The sequence below is a fragment of the Meleagris gallopavo genome, unplaced genomic scaffold (genome assembly GCF_000146605.3).
Source record: "Meleagris gallopavo isolate NT-WF06-2002-E0010 breed Aviagen turkey brand Nicholas breeding stock unplaced genomic scaffold, Turkey_5.1 ChrUn_random_7180001869756, whole genome shotgun sequence".
In the NCBI taxonomy this organism is placed as follows: domain Eukaryota; kingdom Metazoa; phylum Chordata; class Aves; order Galliformes; family Phasianidae; genus Meleagris; species Meleagris gallopavo.
In genome coordinates this window covers 1,728-3,513 of record NW_011134711.1, presented here as the reverse complement: position 1 = coordinate 3,513, position 1,786 = coordinate 1,728, and the positions used below count along the sequence as shown (strand labels likewise).

At 57.7% G+C, this 1,786-nt stretch overlaps 1 protein-coding gene across 1 annotated transcript in view; it reads right to left on the bottom strand.

The window, feature by feature from the left end:
• Positions 1 to 171: 171 nt before the first annotated feature.
• Positions 172 to 1,786, bottom strand: part of NOP9 (NOP9 nucleolar protein) — a 3,183-nt gene continuing 1,568 nt past the window's right edge. The window contains exons 3-5 of the mRNA XM_010727084.3: positions 1,457 to 1,675; positions 991 to 1,096; positions 172 to 897 (exon numbers count right to left, since the gene is read on the bottom strand). Coding sequence (XP_010725386.1) covers positions 749 to 897; positions 991 to 1,096; positions 1,457 to 1,675 — 474 coding nt within the window. The 3' untranslated portion in view covers positions 172 to 748. The remainder of the gene's footprint in view (positions 898 to 990; positions 1,097 to 1,456; positions 1,676 to 1,786) is intronic.

Below are 1,786 nucleotides of genomic sequence, written 5' to 3'. Positions count from 1 at the left end.
GGAACCTGGCGGCTCAGCCAATGAAAAAGGCCGGAGCGTGACGGACGGCTGGGAGGACCAATAGGAGAGCGAAAGAGGTTTCGCCGCATGTTTCTCATACGCTGCTCGCAATCACCGCCTCGGGGCCCTTAGGGGACAAATTACGACTTCTCCATTACGCAAAAAAAAACAAACCCAAAAACGGTTTATTTTATTAAAGAAAACGCGTAATTACAAAAATAAAACTCTCAGGCCTTCTTCAGCTCTATGGTTGGTAAGGAACAGCGCAGCACACGCAGAGGAGACACTCCAGAATTCAATCCTGCTCAGTCCTCCTACATCTCTATGGTCACAAATCAGCTCCAGCTGATCATAAAGACTGCGAGGCCTCCACCGTTTCTACGCTCGCAAGTCCTCCACTGTCTCTATGGCCAAAGGTCCTCCACATCTCTATGGTTGCAAGTCTTCCATCTCTATGGTATCAAGTCCTCCACCATCCCTATGGTAAGTCCTCCACCGTCTCTATGGTCACAAGTCCTCCATGCCATAGACACCACAAGGCCTCCGGCAGCTCTGTGGTCAGGTCAGTCCTCCAGGAACCAACCAGAGAACAGAAAAAACTCCACAATCTCTACGATCATGGTGACGGTTCTCCAACAGAAAACCACAGCAACAAAAAAATAAATAGTTCTTTGGTCTCTATGGTCTCCAATCAATCAAAGGCACTGCTCCAGAAGCTCTATCCCCTCACCGCTCCTCTCTGTGGCCCTCAGTCCTCCAGCAGCGTTCCCAGCATCCCCCGGGGCGCTGCCCACAGCTGCTCCCATTGGCTGCGGCTGCGCAGGAACAGCTCCAGGTGGAGGCGATGCTCAACATGGCGCCCGTGGGGATCCCTGAGCAGCGCCCGGCGCTGGGGGGCTGCAATGAGGTGGCAGAGCTCAGCTTTTTAAGGCCTTTCCATAGGAACAAAGGGACCCCGGGGGGAATTCGGGCCCTTCTGAGGTTGCTCACCCAGCTCGGAGGCGATGGAGGCTCGTGTGGGGGAGGAACAGGAAGCCAAGATGGCGTCCAGGACGCGGCTGCCATTGCGGTGACAGGCCAGGGACAGGAAGTGGCCCTGTGATGTCACACAAGGGGGGCGGAACTTCGTTCAGAGGCTCCACCCCATTGGGTTGGCTCACAGAGGGGGGCAGGGCTTCGATGAGGCTCCACCCCCCCTCAGGATGGGCACGTGGTAGGAGGTGGGCGGGGCTTCATCTGAATGCTCCGCCCTCATTGGCTTGGATTGTGGAGGAAGCAGGGCTTCAACTAGGCCCGCCCCAAATTGGCTCACGGGGGCGGGGCTTCAATAGAGCTCCCTCCCCATTGGGTCGGCTTGCGGAGGGGGCGGGGCTCCATTCAGGCTCCACCCCCGAGATTTTTGAGCATTACAACGGGACCTGAAAACGGGAGATTTTGCCCCAAAATGGGGTCTTACCTTCAACCTACGGACGAGGCGGCGCCGGGCGCGGGGGGGCACGGAGGGGCTGCTCATAATGGAGTCCCAAACATGGCTGCCGGGGGGGCTGAGAGCCAATGAGTGCAGGTGGGTGTCAGAAAGCGCCCGAAGCCCCCCCAGAAGTGCAGAGGGGTCCCGGAAGTGAAGGAGGAGCTGGAGGAGATGGGAACCGGAAGGAGTGACGGCGCCGAGGGTGGGCTGCGAGGAAATGGGGGGCAGTGATGTTAGAGGGAGAGGGAACGGATGGTGGGTAGTGGGGGTCAGCTGGGTGATTCGGGGAGGGAAATCCAAATTTTTTGGGGGGAAAGC